This window comes from Artemia franciscana, chromosome 21 (genome assembly GCF_032884065.1).
Source record: "Artemia franciscana chromosome 21, ASM3288406v1, whole genome shotgun sequence".
In the NCBI taxonomy this organism is placed as follows: domain Eukaryota; kingdom Metazoa; phylum Arthropoda; class Branchiopoda; order Anostraca; family Artemiidae; genus Artemia; species Artemia franciscana.
In genome coordinates this window covers 22,774,496-22,799,275 of record NC_088883.1, presented here as the reverse complement: position 1 = coordinate 22,799,275, position 24,780 = coordinate 22,774,496, and the positions used below count along the sequence as shown (strand labels likewise).

The following is a 24,780-nucleotide window of genomic DNA, read 5'->3' as shown; positions in this document are numbered from 1 at the left end:
CTTTCTTTTATACTTCTTAAGCAGTTTTAAATATATTATCCAAAAACTCTTACGGCTCAAAAATCACAGGTAAAATTGAACGGAATCAATTTGGCATACTTTAAGTACTATTTCGACATAAACTATTGTCCAATTTCAGGACAGCACCTATTCGATTCCACTATAAAGATTCGTCACCAGTAAAAAAATAAAATAAAATAAAAAATTCAAGTATGGGTGCCTGATAAAAAGGATTACGTTGATACTGTTGGAGCAATTCTGGCACTTAAAGGCAGTTCACAATGAACTGTTACAAACACCAGGATTTGGCTAGACCTCATTTGAAGCAATCACGAGTTTATATATAATTTCCTGATTATTTGAAAAATTGTATGTATAATTCTGATTGGCTCAAATCGGCACTACCAGTTCCAGGTATGAGCAAAATCTCATTGTGAATGGTCCCTTAAGCAACCCTTGAATAAAAAAAATAAAATAAAAAAACAATCCTCCTTTTTAGAGAAACCGAGAAGTTGATTTAAAAAAAAAAAATCCTCGTTAGAATTTTCTTTTTCTTTTCTAAGTCTTGACAATGGTATCTAAATTCATCCCAATCTTCAAAGGCTTAAATTCTTAAAATTTTTAGAGGCTAAAGGCTGAATTTTAAAAAAATGTGCAGCGGTGAAACTCAAAACGAAAACTTCCTATAGGATTTGATCTAAATGCCTTATTAATCTTATAGAAATAATGTCTAGATTTGTTTATGATTGGCTATGTACTATTCAGGAAATATTATAAAAATAGAACATTTTAAATGTATTTTCATTTTGAGAGGACTTGAAGAAACTGGCGAAAAATTCTTTAGCAGCCAAAGACAAGATTTTCCCATTCTACTTTAAAATTCGACCATTAATTATATTTAATCAGTTATAATTAATTATACTTATATGATTTTAATTATATTTAATTAATTATATTTATTATACCATTTTAATTATATTTAATAAATTATATTTATTGCATTTAGTTATATAAAACGTTTATTATATTTATTTATTTAAAACCTATAATCTAATTATATAAAACCATTAATTATGTTTAATTATATTAAACTTACTTTAAAATTAGACTATTAATTTTATTTATTTTTACTTAAATCTAGTTTTATGCTTTTATTATAATTTTTTTACTTTTTTTATTGGGTTTTTGTGTTTTCAACTTTTTGAGAATTTTCTTTCAACAGTAAAAACTAAGAGGCTATCTATCTATCTACGCGGTAAAAATAACGGAGTAAATCTTATCGTTCAAGCGAAACAATTGGGACAGCTCTAGGACAATTAAACAAGTCCAGTCGATTAGGGGACAATAAAGTAGAGGCAGTTAAGTCATTCTCTCTATCCTTAAAACTCCAGTCAAACTCGGCTGTTCGAGGTCATAAAAGTGTGTTTTTCAATATGTTTTTCTGTTCCTTGGATTCGTCCACGCTGATTCAATCTACGGATGTTTAAGTTGATTTACGTTGATTCGATTTGCGCTGATGAAACTAAGAAACGGAAAAACATGGGAAATATTTGGGTAAAGAATATTTGGTAAATATTTGGGTAAAGAATAGTAAAAGCGGCTTCGAAATGTGCTAACTATTACAACTATATACACCTGTATTACAACTATTACAACTGTATCGTCGAAAATTTTCCTGTGTTTAGTAGAGAATATGCCGAAATTAGTCTCAATTTTAATGCTTCGAAAAGCAAGGTCCTTGCTAGCGTTTGGTGTAATAGTTCGCTGTAAACCTAGCTACAGCAGGCGTGTTCTCGTTCGGTTCTACAACGCTTTTGCGATGCCTCATGTCCTCGTATTGACTCCATTTTAGAATATGTTTACAGCTACTGATGTGATTAGATCCATATATTTTTGTTTCGCGAAATTTCTCTTGTGTATACCCCTATGGGCTAGAAACAAAAAACTATTGTCAGCCTATGGGTAAAATGCCTACGACCAGCGTCGCAGTCACTATTTCTCTAGGCTTGATAGGACAAACAGCCCCCATCCTGCAATGTGTTAGTAGAAATAATTGAATCTATTGTTTGTAGCATAGATTTCTTTGTGAGTGTCTTTTTCTTTCTTTTGTTTTGTTTTTGTCCTCTCATCTACTCCATATTGAACCCTTGTTTGTTTTTAGGGCAATCAAGATACTGACTGATTGATTATGAATCAAGAATTGTTTTCTTCCCATGCGGTATTCGAGCTCAAATTGCCAATCAATAGCCATTATTTGTCAAATTCAGCATTACAATTATACACTAAACACAATTGAACTGCAGAATTGCCCCATCATAAATACCTAGAGATTTTCATTTGAAATCGTAAGGAAAGTAAATACTTACTTCCGACAAGAGACACACATGGACATCTCTCTAGAACTATATCGATAAGCTTTTCCACAGATGGGACAACAAGCCCCCTTATTTCTCTGTTGATAACAGGAATCACAGACAGTGAAACAGGCATGCCATCTCGAAGATGGTCCAGCGCCGGGGGCTCGAGAACCACAGTCCCCGCATATACGGCAGTTCTAAATATAAAACAATGATTAGTATATTATTAATCGTAGGAGATTTTGTCTTTATAGGGTGAAGAAGCAAGAGGGTGTCCAGGATTCTTGTTCAGGGCGGGAGCTGTATTTTACAAACAAACGTTAAACAACATATCAAAAATTTGTTTATAGGCATTTTTGTTCCGTTTTTACGAGTCGGACAAAAATTTCGAGGGGGTAGGGGTTGGTTTAGACCCTTTTCATGGTTTTTTAAGACTTTCCCGTTCCATATAAACGGTGAATTTACGGAAGGGTATTGGTTAAGTTTTGTTGATTGTATTATGTGTAGGCACGTGTCTCCAGAAGTGGGACTACTTTGTAACTTTAGGGGATTGGTTTGCACTTGTATGATTGAAATACCTAATTCTACCTTAATAAGACCTGATTAAAGGAAAAAGAAAAAAGAAACGAAACAAAAAATAACATAAAACAAAAAGAAAACAAAATATTTTATAGAACATGACGACACATAGTTAAATAAACAATAAAACAGGAAAACAAATTGTTTTTTACCATTTGTTTTTATAGACACTTTTAGGCGCAAAATTCGCTTGCATACTTTGCAACTTACTGCAACTTAGAATAAAAAACATTAATGGAAATAATTGAATGGTCCAATAATTCCAAATAATTGGCATAAGCTTTTTTTTTATCTAATTTTTTAAGTGTGTCTATTAGGGATAATCATGCACTTTCAAATTTTAAATTAATTTTATTTTAATTAAAATTTAGTTGTTTATTTTAATTTTAAGCGAATCATGCACTTTTGTCATATTAAGAATTTCTTCTTTTTTGCAGTAAAACTCGTTCATGTTTTACCATTTGTACATTAGAGCAAGAATAAAAGAAAATTTAGGAAAAGAAATTAGATAAAGAAGAACAATAAAAGAAAAAAGACAAAAAAGAAATCGTTGAGCAAGAATAGAAGAAATTTAGGAAAAGAAATTAGATAAAGAAGAAAATAGAAGAAACAAACAAACAAAACAAATCGTACAGCAAGAATAGAAGAAAATTTTGGAAAATAAATTAAATAAAGAAGAAAAAGGAGAGAAAAAAAAACAAAAAACAAAACAAAAATCTTAGAGCAAGAATAGAAGAAAATTTACGAAGAAAAATAAAATAAAGAAGACAAAGAAAAGAAACAAGACTTGACAACAACAAAACAAGCGGGGAATAAAATAAAGAAGCATAATTTCACATAGTCAAACTCACCCCTAAACAGAGGCTTTTACTACTATTGCTACTCAGCGCAGCACCAAGCCACCTGAAGCCAACACAGCTACCCACACTCCTCCTCCATCCTAATCTATTCAAAGTCTCCCTCGAAACAACCTCCCAGGAGGTACCCATTTTCTTTAAATCTTCCTTTATAGCATCCTCTCCCCCCAACCGCGGAAAACCTACTTTCCGTTTAGCCCTAGACGGTTGGCTAAAAAGGACAATTTGTCATCTTTCATCCGCAGAACGTGCCCTAGCCATCTCAACCTTTCTCTCATAATAGCCCTAGAAAGTGGGATTGAACCACACTTGTCGTACAACCTACTAATTTCCCAGTGGAATAGCAACTTCCAGCCAAGCAAAGTATTAGCGACGTAACACGTATACTTTGGCCGCATAATTATATATAATAACACTTCTAAGTCCATGCAAGTATTTAGGAGAAAACGAAAAAATCCTTTGTAATCGGAATATATTTAATTACTTTTTGATAAATATTGCAGCTGTAGTTGCAGGCAATGGAAAAGCAAACTCCGTGTCAAACAGTTCGTGGTAACAAATTGTAAGTAAGGAGCAACCCGGCTTAATAGTAACCGGAACTCTATAGAACGGAATTTTGGTACCAATAGATAAATCAAAAGAATCGGATTTTCATGCTGATTTTTAATACATAAGCTTCATCAAGTTTAGTCCAGCTCATCCAAGGCTATGAGCCTGAGAAAATTTGCCATATTTCGAAAAAAGGGAAAAACACCCCCTAAGTCATAGAATCTTAATAAAAAACACATCATCAGATTCAGCCTATCAGAGAACCCTACTGAAGAAATTTCAAGCTCCGAACTGCAAAAATGTGGAATTTTGTATTTTTGCCAGAAGAAAGATCAACGGATGCGTGCTTATTTATTTTTTTTGTAGTTGTTTTTTTCCAGGGGTAATCGTATCGACCCAGTGGACCTAGAATGCTGCGAGAACGCTGTCCCCTTTTTAAGTAATCAAAAAAATTGGAGGGTAACTAGGCGAAGGGCTGCAAGTTATGAACTTTGCCCATTGCTTACATGTAGTATTGGTTATTGGGAAGTATACAGACGTTTTCAGGGGGGATTTTTTCTGGTGGGGGTTGGGGAGAGGCGGTTACGTGGGAAGATCTTTCCATGGAGGAATTTTTCATGGGGGAATTTTTCATGGGGGAAAAGAGTTTTTCATGAAGGGGGTGCCGATTTCCAAGCATTATTTAAAAAACGATCAGAAACTAAATAAAAACAAGTTTTTTCAACTGAAGGTAAGGAGCAACATTAAAACTAAAAAAGAACAGAAATTATTACATATGTGAGGGGGTTCGCCCCCTCGTCAATATCTCGCTCTTTACGCTAAAGTTTTTTTAGTGCTTTCAAAAGAGCTATTTATTCTAACTAAACGGCTTTTTTGATTCAAGGGTCGTTCTTAAAGAATTGGAACAAAAATTCGAACTTTAACCCCTAATGGTATTTTCCAGTAAGACGGAAGGAGAAAAATAAAATTAAAAAAAAGGACCAACCTTGCACTTCCAACCCGTCTTTGGTATATTAGAAAGCAGTGGCTTAACACAGAAAGGATGATAAACTTTATCACAGGTGTCACAGACAAGCATCTTCATTTCTTCTACAGAATTTCGACACGCAACGCAGGTTCTACAATCAGAACACTGCCATCCTGTGCGGACGTCTAAAAGAAAAACGCAACTTGACAAAGCATCACTAATGCTACCATCTTACAGGTTTTAGGTACAGAGTGTCATGACATCAAAACACCAAAGGTACTAACTACAATAAAGTCATCAGCGCTATCTAGATACTTTCAGCATGTGCAATGTACATTGTTACTTAAATGGAATCCAGTTAAAGCGTATGTATAGGCCCTACTTTAAAAGCTTTATTTAGGCTAATGGGAACTGGTGTAAAATATGTACAGCCTTACATCTATATAGAGGATGGGATAGAGAAGGGGAACTTACTATTTCGAAAATTGGTTTGGTCGACCCCTCCCCACTTCCAGCGGAACTGCAACTATTAACGACGTCGTTTTTCAGGTAGGCCGTTAATTTTCTTTAAAGGAAAAGCACAAATTAATTGTTTTGGAATCGTTGTGTTAGGGGATAAATTTAAACTGGGTCACGCTGCCACTTATTTGGAGTGTTGAGGGAAGAGGTGGGGGGGTTGATAATTTTCATATGTCTATTACAAAAATCAGAAGGGATGAAAAACCTTCCCTAATCAAAGGAAGAAAATTTATGGCGAAAAATACCAAAGTACACATTGACAAAAAAAGGCCATAAGGTTTCTGCAGTGCGTGAAGGTAGAAGTACTTTTCAAGATAAGATTTACACCGATGTCTGACTGCATGACAACATTTAAAAAAATCACGTGACAGCAAAAGAAAACCTTACAGGAAGATGTAAAAGAACCTATTTGATTGGTCGAATAGAAGTTACTAATATGAGTTATCACTAGTTGAGTTATTGTGTCATTTCAACGAGAGTAAGTAATAAAAATTTAAATACAAATAAGCAATTACAATTATTATTATGGCAAATACTAAATAATAAGGTTAGTTTTGTATGAAAAAATCAGCAACAAATTCGAAAATAAATCCCGATACAAAAGAAAGGCCAAGAATGGAAATATCAGAGAAAACTATAGAAAACTATAAGTGGCTATAGGTCACCTGATAGCAGGCTATTTAATAGCAAAACTTTTTAATATACTTGTTAATTGAACGAAACACACCCAAGAAGTGAAGTTAGGTTAATCCTAATGAAATATACCTTTAATAATTTATATAATAATATAATTTGGGGGATATATTAGCACATTAGGTGGGGGGGGGGTAAAGTATTTGGACAGAGCCTCCAACCTAAACCCCACCTGCCTAATGTGTAAATATATATCGCAAATTATATAATTCCAATGCATTCTGTCACCTGTCATTTGTCTTAGTGGCTGTGAAACCACATCGGCAACATCAGCATCAGAAAATCAGCAAAAAAATCGAAAATAAAGGCCGATGCAAAAGAAAGGACAAGAAGGCAAATATCAGAAAAAAACTACATCAACAATATGTATTTGATCTTATTCGCGCTTTGGAGCGACATTAAGGACGATGCTGGTAAAACGAAGGTCAAGGCAAACAGCATTGCCTCTTCTATCAACCATAAGTCGCAAAGTGCAGAAGCTAGGGTGAAATCCCCAGTTTTTATAGGCGTGATCAAAAACATTCCGACTACATATGATGCCGATAAGGTGAAAAACTGCGTTTCAGGTTGCGAAAGGGCAGAGCAGTGTGGTAGAAGTCGAACCTATAAGTTGTTTTCTTCCCGCTATCAGCTAGGTCTGGCCATGAAAAGTCCGCCAAAAATAGAGTTTGAACGTTTTCTGATTGATGAATTTGTGTACCTTCCAAAACGATGCTATAACTGTCAGAAATTTGGTCACGTTTCAGCGGCGTGTTCCGCTCCCCAGGTTTGTCCCCGTTGCGGTATCCTAGGCCATACGTCAAATGCTACTACCCCCTGCACGAATCCAATTGGCTGTGCAGCATGTAAATCGACAAAACATACCTGTCAGTCATTCCAATGTCCTGACATGAAAAAGCAAATTGGAAAGCAAAAACGCTCCGATGAATGAACAGCATGCAAGTACTAAGATCGTGTCGTTGAACATGAACGGAGGTGTATCTCACAGAATCCCCTTAATTGAAGAATTATGTCGGCGAGGCAATATGCAGCTCTGCAGTTGATTCCGAGAGTCTTCATACAGCTGAAAACTTTATGGTTATAAGAGCTGGGAATCTTGTGATCGTCAATGTCTACCTCCCCACAAACTACAGCGACGAAGAATCAGATAACCAATTTTCAAAGGCAGTGCGTGCTCTTGTTAAGTGCCTCAAGACCATTATGTTGTCCAAACTGGAATGCATTATAATCGGAGACTATAACTGTGTTCTAGCCGACGACTCGTCTCCTCGGTCCCAGTTGATCCTAAGCACACTGGAAAATCGGTATCGTGTGCTTCCAAAAGACAATGATTTTACTTTCGTACACACTAGTGGCTCAGTCTCAAATATAGACCATGTCGCATGCACATTAAACGTGAGTGGCACAGTTAGCGTGCTAATGGGAAGTCACTTCAACGACCATATCCCCATTGAAGCATGTGTTAATGTGTGTATTCCTAAGGAAAAAAGTTCTTCACAGTGGTACGAAATAAAGGATTGGTTAAAGGCCGACTTTCCTCTTTATCAGACAGTGCTCGACAAGACGCTGCAGAAAATCAATGTACCATATAATCTCCTACAAGCCAACGTGCAAAGGAATATCCAAGAAACTAAAATACAGGTCAATAGCTTTTGTGCTGAAATCACCCATGCACTACTAACCGCAGAAAAGGCTGCTATTCCCGTTAGGAAAATTCGTAAACATGCTGAAATCCCTGGGTTCTCAAAGAATCGAGAGCTAGTGAAAGCGTGTCAAGATGCTAAGTTTTGGTTCTCGGTATTGAGGGAAGGCGGTCGCCCAAAATCCGGTGTGTTGAATTGTCTCCGTAAACACACAAAACGTAACTTTGAGAAAGCCCTCAAGCAGCATCGTACAAATGTGAAACATGAATATACAGAGAGAATAATCAACGATCCAAGTCGTCTATGGAAAGATCGCGTGAAAGACCACCAAGAAACGCCTAAGTCCATGCCTTGTGACCCAAACGACTGGCGAGCTTACTATACGAGCTAATTTAGTGCCCCAGATCCCAGTGTAGCAAGGCCATATATCGACCAACTTGAATCTGTGCTATCAAATTCGAGTCTTCCGGACCTTACCGTAACTGTTTCAGATGTAACTGCAAATGTCTTTAAGTTGAAAAAGAAAACATCGCGCGGAGTTGACGGTTTGTGTGCACTTCACCTTGTGAATGGTACTCGTCTTTTATATGAAATGTTAACATTATTGTACCAGATCATATTCGTAGTCGGTATTGTGCCCGATGTTTTCTGTAGAGGACAACTTACGCCCATCCTGAAAAAAGGGAAGCCAGCTAATATATGCTCCTCCTATCGCCCAATTACTGTGTCGCCAGTTTTATGTAAGCTTTTTGAAATGCTAACATTGCCGAATGTTAGAAACTGTTGCCAAATGCCAAACTACTTGTTTGGCTTTACGGTAGGTCTTGGTTGCGCTGATGCTCTGTTCGCCCTTGCTGCTATTTTGTCTGATTCTGAGGCAACGGGTGACCCATTAGTTATTGGTTCTTTTGATGTAAGCCGGGCGTTTGACTCGTCGGTGCATGCGCAGATCCTTTTAGAAGCATATAAACAAGGGTTAAATCTGTGTATTGTCAGAGTTGTGTATTATATGTACAATAACCTTAGAGCACAAATTAAAATACCTTCGTGTTCGACTGAATCCATTGTTGTACCAATTCGTAAAGGGGTCAGGCAAGGCTCAGTTGTGTCTCCAACTTTGTATAACAATAGCGTTCTGCCGGCACAAACCCAGGTAGCTACATCTTGTGTTTCAAAAGGGATCGATGTTTCGTTGATGGCGTATGCTGACGACCTACTTAATTTGAACAGGTCTGCCGATCGACTATCGAAGAATTTTGATGTTTTGAGTAGGGAATATAATAAAATAGGTTTATCATTTAATGTGTCTAAATCGGCCGCACTGTTCTTCAACGCGGGGTATTATGAGAAAGAAATTCCTTTAGGTGATTCAGCTGTTAAGCCATGTGAGAGCATTACCTACCTTGGTTTACCAATCGGTCGAAGCCTCTACTCGACAGGAACGTTGCTTTTACGACACGTAGCGGTGAAAATCCGGATTGCTTACGGATCAATCATTGGTAACAGACATCGATTCTGCCGTAGATTTCTTGCGTCGCTGTATAATGCCATTGCCCTCTCACATGTACTGTATATAGCACCTTTTTGGAATTATTTGTCGTTCGCCCAATGTACAAAAGTAAGAATTCTGTTTTTTCGATTCGCGAAGTTCCTTCTGAGACTTCCTCCGTGAACGAAGAACTCGTATATCATGCGTAATTACGGAGTGTCCGATCCAACAGTTTGCATTAACCGGGTCGTAGAGAATTTCCTGGAAAAGGCTAAGGGAAGGACGAACCTGTGCCTAGCTATCATGTGTCAGTAGTTTTGTTAGTGTACATAGTGTTTGTTTACTTATGGTTATGTTCGTAGTGTGATTTTCTTTTCTTTTTCCATTCGTTCTCCGAAGTAATTCCAGTGAATTTTCGGGTAATAAAAGTACTTACTTATTTATTCTGCTGAACTAATAGGGTATATCGATATCGATGTTGCATGGCGAAATATTAGTCCATAAAATTTACATAATTCCACACTTGCTAACGCTCTGATAAATAACACAACGACATAACGTCTAAAGGCCGTCTGTAACATTTTCAAATTTCTGAGACGTCTACCGAAATCTATTTGTTAAGCTGTTCTCAACGGGAGGACGAGAAGGGGATGTATGGATCAGAAGGATCGAAATCTGATTTAAGGTGTGGGGGGGCGATATCCCCCGTCTATTTTCGTGATTTTGGAGCTGCTATATACCCTCCTCCCAAACCCACATTTTGGAAATAAAATGGGAGGTATTTTCTTTGAAAAAAAGACCAATTCCTCCCCCTCTTACACATAATAAAAATACTAAAGCCATTGGAAATGGCTAAGATTAAAACATTCTTTGTAAATCTGAAGATATTCTCTCTGCCTCTTTCCCCTCTTTTCCATAATATCAAATTGAAATTTTAGTCTTTTTAATCATTTTTCGTAATTTTTATTCAATGCATTTTATTTATTTATTTTTCTAGGCCTTATGTGTTTTTTTTTTTCAAATGGTTGCTTTGTTTGATTTCTGGGAGCTTCACAACTTTATACAGAATAATTTGAATAGGACAATAAAACTAAATAATAAAACAATGCTAAAAGTAATATCAAGCATGTAATGGTAGATAAAACCTAGAAACACCAGAAAATACATAAAATACATCCTCATATTAAGTGTCAATTAATATATATAATCCAAAGATCTTATGTCATCTGGGTTTGTAATGATTGTGGGCGCTTAATATAAATATAATCCAAAGGTCTTTTGCCATCTGGGTTTGTAGTGACTGTGGCCACTTAATATATATATATATATACTAGCTGTTGGGGTGGCGCTTCGCGCCACCCCAACAGAGATTGTGGCCACTTAACATATATAATCCAAAGGTCTTTTGTCATCTGGGTTTGTAGTGATTGTGGCCACTTAATATATATAATCCAAAGGTTTTTGTCATCTGGGTTTGTAGTGACTGTGACAACCTACTAATACTTGCTGTGTCATAAAGGCGTTTTTTAAATTAACGTTTTCCATTAAGTGATCAGGTCATTTTTTCATCTTGGTTGCAGAGTGTCACAACCTAATAACCATTGTTGTGTCATAAAGGCGTTTTTTTAAAGTGACGCTTTCACTTAACTGGCCAGGACATATTTGCATCTCGGTTGTTGAGACTGCGACAACCTAAAAACCCTTGTTATGTTTTTGAAGGCATTTTTTTAAAGGCATTTTTGAAAGTGACGTTTTCCATTAACTGACCAGGTCATTTTTCCTCTTGCTTGTTGAGACTGTGACAATCTACTTAACCTTGTTTAGTCATAAAGGCATTTTTGAAAGTGACGTTTTCCATTAACTGACCAGGTCATTTTTCCTCTTGCTTGTTGAGACTGTGACAATCTACTTAACCTTGTTTAGTCATAAAGGCATTTTTGAAAGTGACGTTTTCCATTAACTGACCAGGTCATTTTTCCTCTTGCTTGTTGAGACTGTGACAATCTACTTAACCTTGTTTAGTCATAAAGGCTTTTTTTAAAGTGACGATTTTCCGTTAACTGATCAGATCATTTTTTTTTTCATCTTGGTTGTTGAGATTGTGACAACCTACTTGCCATTGTTGTCACAAAGGTGTTTATTATAGTTGCATTTTCCATTAGCTGGCCAGGTCATTTTTTCATCTCGGTTGTTGAGATTGTGACAACCTATTAACACTTGCTATGTCATAAAGGCATTTTTGAAAGTGACGTCTTCCATTAACTGACCAGGTCATTTTTCATCTTGGTTACTGTGTTGCGAGAGCAACACTTCGGTTTTGTCCCGTTTTTTTTGTTTTGTTTTTTTCTATGCCACCGATGTCGGCTTATTCCTGGAAACTGGTAAGGGTCTAACCTGTGCGGTTTTTACGGAAAGTGTGGACCTCAGGCCGGATTGATGAATATGGCGTTACATTTTGGAAAGCTCCGCAGAACTCTTGCCTGGGGCCAAAAAAGATGGTTTTTGCTTGTCCACGAGCCAGAGCCTATGCTGTGCGAAGTGAAGTTATGTAGCCTATGTCAGAGAGGAGTATCTGAAGTTGTGCAGCCAAGCTTTCGTTTCATCAAACCATGTTTCTGCTTTCGAGTGGAAAACTCCGTTCTAGCAGGCAAGCAGGCAAGCAGGCAGGCACCACTTTCAAATTGAAGATGGACTAAAATCTATAAGTGTTAAGTATATGCGGAAGTTACCCGGCCCCACAGCCAATATATTCTTTGAGTGATAAATAGAAAAATTTACAGAAACAAAAAAGCGGCATTTTCCCACGGGTCCGAAAGTGCTGCCGGGATTTTGGCTGGGTTTATCATTTGTTTTTTCGGACTTGGGATTGAGGTAGAGAAATGTTATCAGATGTACCTCTTAAACTTTAAAAGTTCTGTCATTGCTAAAGAAATTGGAGCTTATCCTTTGCTCCTTTCTAAGTGGTGACATTAGAAAGCTGATCAAAGTATATGTCAGCCATTTTTTGATACAAAAATTCCTTCATGAGATATACTAGTTTGAAAGTTTCAAGGGTTGACCACTTCAGTAGTAGGGTACAAACTGAAACCAAAAATAAGCCGATACCAATTGTGACACATGTAGGGGACTTGTAAGGAAAGGTCGGCTGTTAGCTCATTATCATCTTCGGCAGTGAGGGGTTTACAAATTTTCCTATTTGGTGTACCTATTATTTGTTTCCAGTGTAATTGATGATAAGACCGAGTTGGTTCCAGTGGTAAGACATGTAAGGGACTTGTAAGTAATAATCGTCTGTTAGGCTACAATCATCTTTAGTGAAGAGGGCTTTCTAACTTTTGCTAGTTGGTGTAGCCTACCCATACTCATTGTAACCAAGAATTAAGTGTTTACGAAACGGGTACAAACGGTAACGTAAAACAACGAGGCAGTTTCGTAATAATTAATAGAGTGTCATCTATGGTATTTTGATCCTGAAAAGTTACGGATAGCTTTATATTACCAACTAGATCATATAAGATACTGTTCCAAGTTTCATCCGTCACGATGTCTACGATTGATAAGGATAACGTTCAACTGGCTGCAAAGTCAATTTAGTCCCTTCTTTTGGTATTATTGATAGCTCGTGATGAGCTAATAAAAAATATGTTATAGTAGTTTCTTCATAATTAATAGTTTCATTTATGGTATTTTGATCCTGAATAGTTACAGATAGCTTTATAATACCAACTGGATTATATAACACATTGTTCTAAGCTTTCATCCGTCACGATGTCTACGATCGAAAAGGATATAGTTCAAATGGCTGCAAAGTCAATTTAGTCCCTTCTTTCGATATTCTTTTGTTATTGTTGTTTTTTCAACGCTGAGGAATAGCCTTTGATCATGTGATTACTGATCGCGTTCTTCTTTGAACATAGCGTTTCAAAAGCTTCGATAGGCTGACAACTTCAGCGTTTAACCGATAACAATCAAACGAAATAAGTGTTGCTCTCGCAACACTTTATTCGGCGAAGCCGGACAAAGGTTGCCGCAACACTTCACGTTGCTCAGGCAACGTAGGTCTAGTTGAGACTGTAACAATCTACTTATCCATGTTGCGTCATAAAGGCATTTTTAAAGTGACGTTTCCCATTAACAACCTACTAACCGTTGTTTTAAAGGGATCTTTAGAAACGACGTCTTTATGCGTTAAGGATTTTTATCATTAGTGACGTAATTAAAAGTGATATTTAAATATTAATTAATTTTTAATGACATTTTTATGTTATATGTTAAAAGCCTTACTTGATGTCGTTGAGATCCCAACACACGAGCCATGAAAATGTCGACCACAAGTGATGCAATACACTAGGTTTCCAACGTGACCAGGAGAATTGCACGAACAGCACGCTCCAGCAGAACCAGCTAAACAGACAATAGATTAAACATATACATATATTAGACAAGTGAGCTTTAAAAGATCTAGCTCTTAGTTCACACTGCTGTGAGCACGGCCGCTAATTTTGCGTGATCCGTCAAATTTTATCCATTTTTTGCCGTAGTTTTATAACGGTTCATAACGGTCATAAAGCCTGCGTCGAACGGCTTTGTTTTAATTATTTTTTTTTTGTGCACGGTTCTTGTTTTAATTAATTTTTGCTCGGTTTTAAAAGGATTTTGTGTCTAATCCGTGTTTCCTTTGTTAATTGGTTTAATCTACCTTAGTTTGTGTTCGGTTTCTGGTTTCATTAATTTGTGCTTTACTTTTTCGTATAGTAAAAATATGGCAGACGAAAACAAGAAAAAGGATCAAACGCAAATATTTATTCGAATTATTTATTCGATCTAATTATTCTATTTTACTTACATTTATCAAACAGTTCGGGGTAACGAACTGGGGCGACCTGGCTCAATAGTAAACGAAACTAAAAAAAACGGAATTTTTATACTAAAAGATACATCAAAAGAATCGGATTTTTATGCTGATTTTAAATATATAAGTTTCATCAAATTTAGTCTTTATCATCAAAAGTTACGAGCCTGAGAAAATTTGCCTTATTTTGGAAAATAGGGGGTGTATAAAAGGGGCTGTTCCCTTCTCAACGCCCCGCTTTTTACGCTAAATTTTTTTACTGTTGAATACAGTAGAATTGAGAGAAAGATTCAAACTTTAGCGTAAAGAGCGGGGCGTTGAGAAGGGAACAGCCCCTTTCATACACAGAGTAATTTCTGTTCGTTTTAAGTTTTAATGTTGCTCCTTACTTTCAGTTAAAAAAAACAAGTGTTTTTTCTATTTAATTTCTGAACATTTTTGAATTAATGCATGTTTGATTTTGGCTTTCCACACATAAATTATTAAAATGAAATTTGTATATTAATTCTGATATATATATATATATATATATATATATATATATATATATATATATATATATATATATATATATATATATATATATATATATATATATATATATTAATTCTTACTGTTTTCCTACATTAGTAATTAATATAGATCAGTACTTGAATGAGGCCTTAACCCTACTCATCCATACAATCACATAGGTTAAACAGCATAGCCATACACAATCAACCATAAAGAATAATCCATGGACAGGCAGTCATGTCGTAAGTAAGTATAAGTCGTCATTTACCAAATATGAAATATGAAAGTTTCTATATCGAAATCGACACCAAATTTTTACTAAAAAGGATGGGTACTGAGAGGAGAGGAGGGTTTGGCAAACCCTCAACTATAAGTTGACTTATAGTTGTGACCACGACTATAAGTTACGTGATGATTTAAGAGGCTCATCATGCTTCGTTGTACGTTCGTTCCGAGACGCCACTAATTTTCTTTTGGGCCACGCATCAAAATTATTATGGAGGAGGGGAGGACAGACTTGTGTTCTAAGACGTCATCGCGACTTCTTTTTTTTGCATCAGAGCTGCAATTTTTCCAGAGGGGAGAGGGGGCCAAACCTAAAATGAGGCACTCGAAATCTCTCTCCCCACACATAGATGACTTCCATTCAACTATGGATTACAAGTTCTGTCGTAAAAAGAATGAAACAATTACTTACCAAGGGCAGAACCTTGATGAATATGCTCAGAACAATGTGCCGTTGTGTTTCTTATATCCATAAAAGCCCCAGAGGCAACAGCACATGGGAAGTGTAACGTTCTGCCACAGCCAGCCATTCGACAACCAATCGATGCACCAAACTTTCCACAAAAAGAACATACTTGTTGCAAGGCACGAGCAATATTTACCTCTAAATCAGTTTGTGCTTTGCACCAAACCAAGCAAGACTGGTGGATATAATAGTAATCTAAAAAAGTTAAATATTTTGGATTTGAAATGAAGGGTTATACTTGAAAACAACTTTCTTGAAAACAAACCCATCAAATACAAAACTGAATAAATCCTCACGCCAGAATGGCATATGCTTATTGTATATTATATAATTGTTTAATAAAATATACTTATTATTATATTATACACTTAGTCTAAATTATATAAAGCGCAGTGCTTTTGTTTATACTAGCCAACAAACCTGTCAGATGAAAGGCTTAAAAAAAGAAAGAAAATTAGAGTATACTCTTTCCTTAGGACCGAAAAAAAATGTTTTACCCTCTTCGGCGAACACGAAATTCCAATTATCCTCACTCCCCCCTCAAAAAAATTCCAGGGTTTCAACTCGATCCTCTCGCCACAAGACATTACAAGGTATACATACAAAACTATGAATAAAATTCGTCATTTATATAAGAAACCTAATGATTGTATTCAATTTCTTTTTGTCTTCAGACAAAACAAGAGCTAAGAGCTCATATGACACTTGTGACAAGGCAAGAAGAGCTAAGAGCCAAGAGCTCATACGGTATGAGCTCTAACAAAATTCTAAGAATTAATAGATTGATTTAAAAGGAAAATCAGAGGCTTAATGCCCATCGGGATTTAAAATAAGAGCTCTTGAGTCACGATTTCCTTCAAAATACCAAAATTCATTAAGATCCGATCACCCACTCGTAAGTTATAAATACCTCTTTTTTCTAATTTTTCCTCTCCCTTTAGCCCTCAAGACGGTCGAATCTGGGAAAACGACTTTATTAAGTAAATTTGTGCAGCTCTCTGACACGCCAACCAATTTTCTTCGTCCTAGCACGTCTAAAAGCACCAAACTCGCCAAACCACTGAACCCCCCCCCCCCCAACTCCCCCAAAGAGAGCGAATCCAGTACGGTTACGTCAATCAAGTATCTACGACATTTGCTTATTCTATCCACCAAGCTTCATCCCGATTCATCCACTCTAAGGGTTTTCCAAGAATTCCGATTTCCCCCTCAAACTCCCCCCAATGTCAAAAGATCTGGTCGGGATTTGAAATAAGAGCTCTGAGACGTGAATTCTTTCTAAATATCAATTTTCATTAAGGTCCGGTCACCCGTTCTCAAGTAAAAAAAACCTCAATTTTTCTAGATTTTCCAAATTAACACCCCCCAGCTCCTCGAAAGAGAATGGATCCGTTCCAATTATGTCAATCACGTATCTAGAACTTGTGCTTATTTTTTACATCAAGTTTCATCCCGATCTCTCCACTCTAAGCGTTTTCCAAGATTTCTGTTTCCCTCCTCCAACCCCCTATGTCCCCGGATCCAATTCAAGTCGAAAATGGAGCATCTGAGACATAATATCCTTCTATATATACAGTTTCTTTAAGATCCGATCTCCTATTCGTACGATAAAAATATCCCAAATTTTTATTTTTTCCAAGAATTCCGGTTTCCCCCTCCAGCTCCCCCCAATGTCACAGGATCTGGTCGGAACTGAAAATACGAGCTTTAAAGCACAAGATCCTTCTAAATATCAAGTTTCATTAAGACCAGGTCACTCGTTCGTAAGTTACAAATACCTCATTTTTCCGAATTACCCCCCCCCAACTCCACCAAAGAGAGCGGATCGGGTCCGGTTATGTCAGTCACGTATCATAGACTTGTTTTTATTCTACCCATCCAGTTTCATCCTGATATCTCCGCTTTAAGTGTTTTCTAAGATTTCCAGTCCCCCCGCCCAACTGCCCCCCCCCCCCCAATGACGCTGGATCCGGTTGAGATTTATAATAAAGAGATCTGAGTCACGAGATTCTTCTAAATATGAAGTTTCATGAAGATCCGATCACTCCTTCGTAAGTTAAAAATACGTCATTGTTTCTAATTTTTCAGAATTACCCCCCCCCCCCCCCAACAGAGCGGATCCATTCCAATTATGTCAATCACGTATCTAAGACTTCTGCTTATTTTTCCCACCAAGTCTCATTCCGACCCCTCCAGTCTAAGCGTTTTCCATGATTTTAGGTCCCCCCGAACTCCCCCCAGTGACACCAGATCAGGTCGGTATTTAAAATAAGAGCTTTGAGACACGATGCCCTTCTAAATATCAAATTTCATTGAGATCCGATCACCCGTTCGTAAGTTAAAAATATCTCATTTTTTCTAATTTTTCAGAATCCCCAACAGCTAGTATATATATATATATATATATATATATATATATATATATTATATATATATATATATATATATATATATATATATATATATATATATATATATATATATATATTATATATATATATATATATATATATATATATATATATATATATATATATATATATATATATATATATATATATATATATATATATATATATATATATATATATATATATATATATATATACTTAGTCTATATTATATAAAGCTCAGTGCTTTTGTTTATGACAAGCCAACAAACCTGTCAGATGAAAGGCTTAAAAAAGAAAAGAAAAAGAAGTAGAGTATACTCTTTCTTTAGGACAGAATTTTTTTTAACCCTCTTCCGTGAACACGAAATTCCAATTATCCTCACTCCCCCCTCATAAAAATTACATCCAGTAATTTTATAGTATTAACAGACATTTCAGGGGGGATTGGACAGGAGAAAGAAGGGTTAGTTTTAAGGAAACTAATTGTTAAAACTGTTGACTTTAAAGGGTTGACTCTCATATCACTAGCAACAACTTCATCTAATATTGATTCCAAGATGTCCATCGGGTTACTTTTTAGATTTTTGAAACATGTTTTTAAGACTGTTAAATCGTCAACGAATTTCCATCTATCGGGGGAATCGACACCAAGACTATCATGGTAAGAAATAAAATTTGGCCTCAGAGGGTTCCTTGGTGCAAACCGTTATAAATTGGGAGGGGATCAGAATATACATTCAGATATTTGACGACTTGCGTTCTATTAGAAAGGAAGGACGAAATTATTCTTATTAAATAGGGGTCAATTAGAAAGTCATTGGTTAGTTTTTTTACTAATGCATTATTGTTAATTCACTCAAAAGCTTTTTGTAAGTCAACTGCAATAACATTGAGTCAGGTATTGGGTTTATTACATATAGTGTCCAAAAGGTGAACCAGATAGTGTGTGGTAGAAGTAGAGCGCAAATTTCCGAATTACCTTTGGTCAACATTTGGGATTATTTTTACTTTCAACCAATCAGCTAAAAAGCTTTCATATAACTTGGAAAAAAACCGGAGCAAGAGTAATGGGCCAGACACTAGCAAAATCTTGTTTCCTACCCTTCTTTTTTACGGGAGCTATAAAACCTAATTTCCAACAATCAGTGAACTTACCAGTAGATGTATTTTCATAAAAAAGTACAGAAAAGGTTCTGAAACAATGTCTAATTAGTGCAATTAGGATGTCTAGTGGATAGGTGCTGCACTTTTTAATGTTTTTAATTTTTGCCTTTACATCTGAGGGCAAAATAATAGGAGAATTGGGAGAGCGCACACCATAAGAAATAATGACAGAGAGGGGAGTGAGGTTTTGAACTATGGAGGAAAGAAATTTATTCAGATCATTGGCTGTAACAGGGGGCTCTTCTTGTAAATGGAAATCTATATTCCCAGAAATTTTTTTTTTCTTTTATACCACAGTTTTGGCTTAGTAGTAAACACATCCTTGACTTTACATTTGTCACACACAGAAGCAAATTTATGTATTTCTTTAGTTATGTTTCCACAGTAGGTTAGCTTCAGATGTTTTACCATTCCGAAAAAGATTAATTTTAAGCATAATTAGCTTTTTTTAACTGACTAGTAATGTAAGGTTTGTCATAAGAACACTATTTTACTTTTTTCTCATGGAAGTATTCTAAGCATTTGGTTTTAATCATATTTTGGAAGTAAGGCTCTTTAACATTAATGTCATTATTCCCCTTAAGAGCTGGTCAGTTTTCATTAGTAATCTAAGATCCAAAGTCGAAAAGGCCTTCATTGGAAAATGGACGATAAGAGAATTGGTTAACGGAAAATGTATGATTAAAGCTGGAAAGAGGCTTCATTAATAAACAAAATGGTAGCTTCCTCCTAAAAGAGGAAGCTACCAATTTTGTATATTTACCATTTCATATATCTATATATATAAATATACCATTCAATTTCTCCCGTTTTCTGCCAAAGATAGAGGTATTCATATTTAATGAAACTCGCATAATTAGAAAGTGCATTTTTTTTTTTTTTTTTTTTTTTTTTGAATGGAGCCGAATTTTCTTTCTAAAGTTTAGAAAGGGCAATCCCTAAAATTACCTTAGTATACCTGGTAAGAAAACATTAAATTTCTGCCCAAAGAAATCATCATTTGAGCCATTTGACAGTATCACATGAATCTTTAAAGGGGCTCCTTGTTCGACTATCCACCTTAATTGACACCCTTACCGACACATGATGCATACTATCTAAGATGTAAATGCATTAAATAGACAACGTTTTGCTTAACAATTCGTAAAATATTATACGTTTTCTTTATTTTAAGCTAGCCTCTAGATAATTTTTCGAATTGATGACACATTTAAAATCCACTATTAATTTTTATCATAATTGCTTCGGGAGTTCTCTATGGGAAAATTAGTTAATAAGCCCTTTATCTTTAAGACACTGAGACTCGTCAAATGATTTTAAGGTATCGAACACCTTAATGCTTCAACAATCATAAGCTAAATTTGACAATGGTGTCAATGGACTAAGCTCCTCCAATGGATTGAGCTCCTTCGGAAGTTTCCACAATAAGACCCTCTATACGAAGTGCTTCAGTGAAAAAAGAGAGTAAAAAAAAAAAATACATTGTGCCCATATCGCTCTTTACTTAGGCGACGCTATTGCGCTGCTTATGATTAATCCTGCACAAAAGTAATTTGCAATTTAGCTCCTTCACTCAAAGAATTTTGTAATTCAACGGAACACTAAGAGTTACTGGTTTACATGGAGTTGCTGATCCTCAAATGGAAGTCTAAGAAGAATTTTGTAATTCAACCGAACACTAAGAGTTACTGGTTTACATGGAGTTGCTGATCCTCAAATGGAAGCCTAAGAAGAATTTTGTAATTCAACCGAACACTAAGAGTTACTGGGTGACATAGAGTTGCTGATCGTCAAATGGAAGTGCAAAAAAGAAACGAGGGGAACCCGAACTATTGAAGGTACCATCAAAACACTTGGTGTTTTTATCTATCAGCATAAATTAAAATCTTTCCTGTCAGAATCTTTCTTAAAAGGTGCTATGGTGCTTTAAGACGTTTAACTCTATTTATTTTTCCCATTTTCAGCTACCAGTGAAATTCGGAAATAAGACATATTAGAATGAACCAAATTATGCTTCTCGGTGAAGATAGGGCCAAAACATACGAATTTATACCTTTTTTTTTTTACCAAATAAGCCTTCAATATTTTTTTTTTTTCATAAAGATACAGAAATCCACTAATACCCCTATTCCTGAATTAAATTACTTAAGCAGTTTTACCAAGTCACTCTTAGTATAGCCGACATTACGGTTATCAGCAATTAAAATTGCTTAAAACATCTCCAAAATAGACAATATCAGTATTTCTTAAGTTATTACCAAATAAATCCAGGTATGTTGCCAAGCAAAATAAAGGTTGTGACAGTATATGAAATTGAATTGAAAATTATTTCAGTGTTTCGACCCATTATTTGCATTTTTTTTTATTGCTTGTGGGGGGGGGAGAAACTGGCACAACTTTTTCCTTCATTTTTTTTTAGGGGCGGGGGGGGGGTTGAAACGGCATAACACTTCAACGCTGTTAATTACATCTTCAAACACTCCACTGTAACTGCTTATGAATATATTTAATCATTTAGACTGCTAAGCTTTAGAATATTACCTGAAGTGTCTAATAACTGTGTAGGGTCGGGGCGGTCCAAGTACCCAACTTCACATAACTCTTCTTGCAACTCAGACATGTGGTGGGTTTGTCCGTCGTTCATTAGCAGCAACCTAAAGAGAGATTATTTATGATATGTTGCAGGCATTACAGAATTACTTTTTATAAACCGGAAGCGCGTGGGAACATGAAATAAAAAAATAAATACTAATAAACTTCGTTAGAAGCGTTTTGGAAAGTACTATAATTACAGCACCAACCAACTGAATTTTTCACTAATTTTAGTTCTGAAACAGGATTGGCGGTGACCTTCCCATGAAGGCTATAGGTTTCCGGCAAGAGTAAAACCGACAGCTCCTCATTGGCGTCAATTCAGGAAGGCAGGGGCGATTCCAAGTGTCTTCCGATATGTTTACCTCCCCCCCATCCCCCTAGGTTCTTGAAAAAATATATTGTTGGGGTATTATAAATTGAAAAAAAAATATTTTTATAGAATTTTTTTAAAGAAATGAGAATTTAGTCCCCCCCCCCACCCTAATACCGAAAAATATGGAACTTACTCTGAAATTTTGGCTTTGAAAAACACGGCTTAAAGCCCCAAAACGTACTTAAAAATAAAAAATGATCAAATTTAGTAACTTACAGCCCATTCCCCAGAAGTTATGGAGGGAGGTAATGTCATTCCCAGAGGCATAGTTATTAGATACTTCACCTACACAAAACAAAGTAGATATCTCAAAATTTGGATCTTATGGGGATAGTAGTGAATTTTATTTACAGCCACAGGAACAAATAGAGAGGGTCCCAGGAGTAACATGGTATTTTCGTTAGGTAACTATAAGAATCAAAAACCCCTTGTTTATAAATCTGACATTTTTTTTCCAGGAAAGTCTGGTCACACATGTCTGTTTTCTCCTTAGGGTGATCATGTCGAATCAGTAGTCGTAAACTAAAAGAAGAAAGTTCAGTGGTAGCCACAACCTAGTAAAGAACGAACTTTGGCCTGAAAAAAAAAGGTTGCAAAATGGTAGGAAATTAGCCAATTATGGGAAAGGATTTCCGTTCACGATTTGGAATTCACGATTTGGACGATTTGGAAATTCACGATTTCAAAAATTTCTGTTTTCATTGATAATCGAACACCAAAAATTAGATTTTCGCTGGTGATCCTAGAATCAGATTGAGGAGAGCCTTTACTCGACCTTCTTTTTCCCGAGGGAAAGCAATCTCAACTGAGAAATTAGGTGATTCTTATGAATGGTCTCTATCCTAGAATTAAATTGGTTTACTAGAACTTCTTTTTCCCGAGGGAAAGCAATCTCAACTGGGAAATTAGGTGATTCTTATGAATTGTCTCTATCCTTGATTCAGATTGAGGAGAACGTTTACTCGAACTTCTTTTTCCCGAGAGAAAGCAATCTCAACTGAGAAATTAGGTTATTCTTATGAATGGTCTCTATCCTTGAATCAGATTGAGGAGAGCGTTTACTCGAACTTCTTTTTCCCGAGGGAAAGCAATCTCAACTGGGAAATTAGGTGATTCTTATGAATTGTCTCTATACTTGATTCAGATTGAGGAGACGTTTACTGGAACTTCTTTTTCCCGAGGGAAAGCAATCTCAACTAGGAGAATATTTAATTCTTATGAATGGTCTCTATCCTTGATTCAGATTGAGGAGAACGTTTACTTGAGCTTCTTTTTCCAAAGGGAAAGCAATCTCAACTGGGAAATTAGGTGATTCTTATGAATGGTCTCTATCCTCGAATCAGATTGACGAGACGCTTACTAACTTCTTTTTCCCGAGGGGAAGCAATCTCAACTGGGAAATTAGGTTATTTTTATAAATGGTCTCTATCCTTGAATCAGATTGAGGAGAGCGTTTACTCGAACTTCTTTTTCCCGAGGGAAAGCAATCTCAACTGGGAAATTTGGCTATTTTTATAAATGGTCTCTATCCTTGAATCAGATTGAGGAGAACGTTTACTCGAACTTCTTTTTCCTGAGGGAAAGCAATCTCAACTAGGAGAATAGGTGATTCTTATGAATGGTCTCTATCCTTGATTCAGATTGAGGAGACGTTTACTCGAACTTGTTTTTCCCGAGGGAAAGCAATCTTAACTGGGAAATTAGGTGATTCTTATGAATGGTCTCTATCGGTGATTGAGAATGAGAAGAACGTTTACTCGAGCTTCTTTTTCCCGAGGGAAAGCAATCTCAACTAGAAGAATAGGTGACTCTTATGAATGGTCTCTATCCTTGATTCAGATTGAGGAGAGCGTTTACTCGAGCTTCTTTTTCCAAAGGGAAAGCAATCTCAACTGGGAAATTAGGTGATTCTTATGAATAGTCTCTATCCTTGAATCAGATTGAGGAGACGTTTACTCGAACTTGTTTTTCCCGAGGGAAAGCAATCTCAACTAGGAGAATAGGTGACTCTTATGAATGGTCTCTATCCTTGATTCAGATTGAGGAGAACGTTTACTCGAGCTTCTTTTTCCAAAGGGAAAGCAATCTCAACTGGGAAATTAGGTGATTCTTATGAATGGTCTCTATCCTTGAATCAGATTGAGGAGACATTTACTCGAATTTGTTTTTCCCGAGGGAAAGCAATCTCAACTAGAAGAATAGGTGACTCTTATGAATGGTCTCTATCCTTGATTCAGATTGAGGAGAACGTTTACTCGAGCTTCTTTTTCCAAAGGGAAAGCAATCTCAACTGGGAAATTAGGTGATTCTTATGAATGGTCTCTATCCTTGAATCGGATTGAGGAGACGTTTACTCGAACTTGTTTTTCCCGAGGGAAAGCAATCTCAACTAGAAGAATAGGTGACTCTTATGAATGGTCTCTATCCTTGATTCAGATTGAGGAGAACGTTTACTCGAGCTTCTTTTTCCCGAGGGAAAGCAATCT

The 24,780-nt window shown here is 36.1% G+C and overlaps 1 protein-coding gene across 2 annotated transcripts in view; it reads right to left on the bottom strand.

Moving 5' to 3' along the window:
• The window catches only part of LOC136040559 (histone-lysine N-methyltransferase 2C-like), a 173,949-nt gene that overhangs the window by 121,647 nt on the left and 27,522 nt on the right, over window positions 1–24,780 (bottom strand). For both annotated transcript variants that reach the window (XM_065724776.1, XM_065724777.1), the window contains exons 5-9: window positions 21,868–21,980; window positions 15,716–15,964; window positions 13,938–14,057; window positions 5,328–5,494; window positions 2,367–2,554 (exon numbers count right to left, since the gene is read on the bottom strand). In XM_065724776.1, coding sequence (XP_065580848.1) covers window positions 2,367–2,554; window positions 5,328–5,494; window positions 13,938–14,057; window positions 15,716–15,964; window positions 21,868–21,980 — 837 coding nt within the window. The remainder of the gene's footprint in view (window positions 1–2,366; window positions 2,555–5,327; window positions 5,495–13,937; window positions 14,058–15,715; window positions 15,965–21,867; window positions 21,981–24,780) is intronic.